Source organism: Cucurbita pepo, unplaced genomic scaffold, assembly GCF_002806865.2.
Source record: "Cucurbita pepo subsp. pepo cultivar mu-cu-16 unplaced genomic scaffold, ASM280686v2 Cp4.1_scaffold003473, whole genome shotgun sequence".
NCBI lineage: Eukaryota > Viridiplantae > Streptophyta > Magnoliopsida > Cucurbitales > Cucurbitaceae > Cucurbita > Cucurbita pepo.
Window position 1 is genome coordinate 1 of NW_019649481.1, and position 1,091 is coordinate 1,091.

General features: G+C 48.2%; 1 protein-coding gene across 1 annotated transcript; it reads left to right on the forward strand.

The window, feature by feature from the left end:
* Positions 1–315: 315 nt before the first annotated feature.
* On the forward strand, positions 316–581 carry LOC111786925 (glutelin-2-like; the record flags this gene model as incomplete). Its single annotated transcript, XM_023667119.1, has 1 exon — positions 316–581. A coding segment is annotated over exon 1 (266 nt), but the record flags the coding sequence as incomplete, so codon positions are not given.
* Between the last annotated feature and the right edge of the window lie 510 nt (positions 582–1,091).

Sequence of the window (1,091 nt, forward strand, 5' to 3'; positions counted from 1 at the left end):
CTTGGCATGTTCCACGGTCCAATTACCGTTGCCCCGTCGTTGCTAGGTACACCTTATGTAGAATGAGGAATACATGACATGAGTGATATTTAATGTGGTTGGCTTTAAATGATGCATGACATGTTACTGTATGAAAAAAAAAAAATGTTGATGTTATCTGATGTGGATGTGATTTGATGTAATGCACGTCTTTATGGTATGATATTTATGTTTTTCTTTTATATATATATGTATACATACGAATTATATGGTAGGATGTAGGGAATGTTGTAAATCATAAACTTAGCTAGAATCCTTTTCTTGGTTTCTAGAACCATGCCGCACAGAGGACGTAGAAGAGGTAGGAGAGGAAGAGGACGACCTCTCGTTAGGAGAGGAGGAAGAGGAGACACCGATAGAAGCTCTTCCCAAGAGGGGTTGACTACCGGCCCATATGCGTTTGTACCACCTCCTGAATACGCACCTCCCCCACAAACCGTACCACCCCCTGAATATGCACCTCCCCCACAAGCAGTACCCCCTCCTAAATACGCACCGCCCCCTCAAGCTGCACCACAGGCCGGGTTAGACCCCACCACAAGGTTAATGTTGGAATCCCTCCAAAAAAAAAAACAATGCAAACTATGCTAGACACACAACAGGCCACGTTGTTGGCTACGCAACAAGTCGCGGCAATGGCCACGCAACTAGCCAACACGATGGCCATGCAACCAGCCAACGCGGTGGCCCCGCAACAGGTGGATGCGGTANATGGCCACGCAACCAGCCAACGCGGTGGCCCCGCAACAGGTGGATGCGGTAGCTATCCAACCAGTGAACAACCTGCACCCGGATAGGGGCGCGAATTGGTTAAAGGATTTCGGGCGGTATGACCCCCGTCCTTTTGTCGGTTCAAAGGAAGATCCCACAGCGGCTCAGATGTGGATCGCAAACATGGAAACGACCTTTGAATCAATGAGATGCCCTGATGAACATAAGGTGGCATGTGCGACATACGTGTTACAAAAGGATGCAGAAGTGTGGTGGTCGGATAATAAACAGAGCATAAATCCGGGTGGGGGAATTACAACATGGGAGACCTTTAAGGAAGC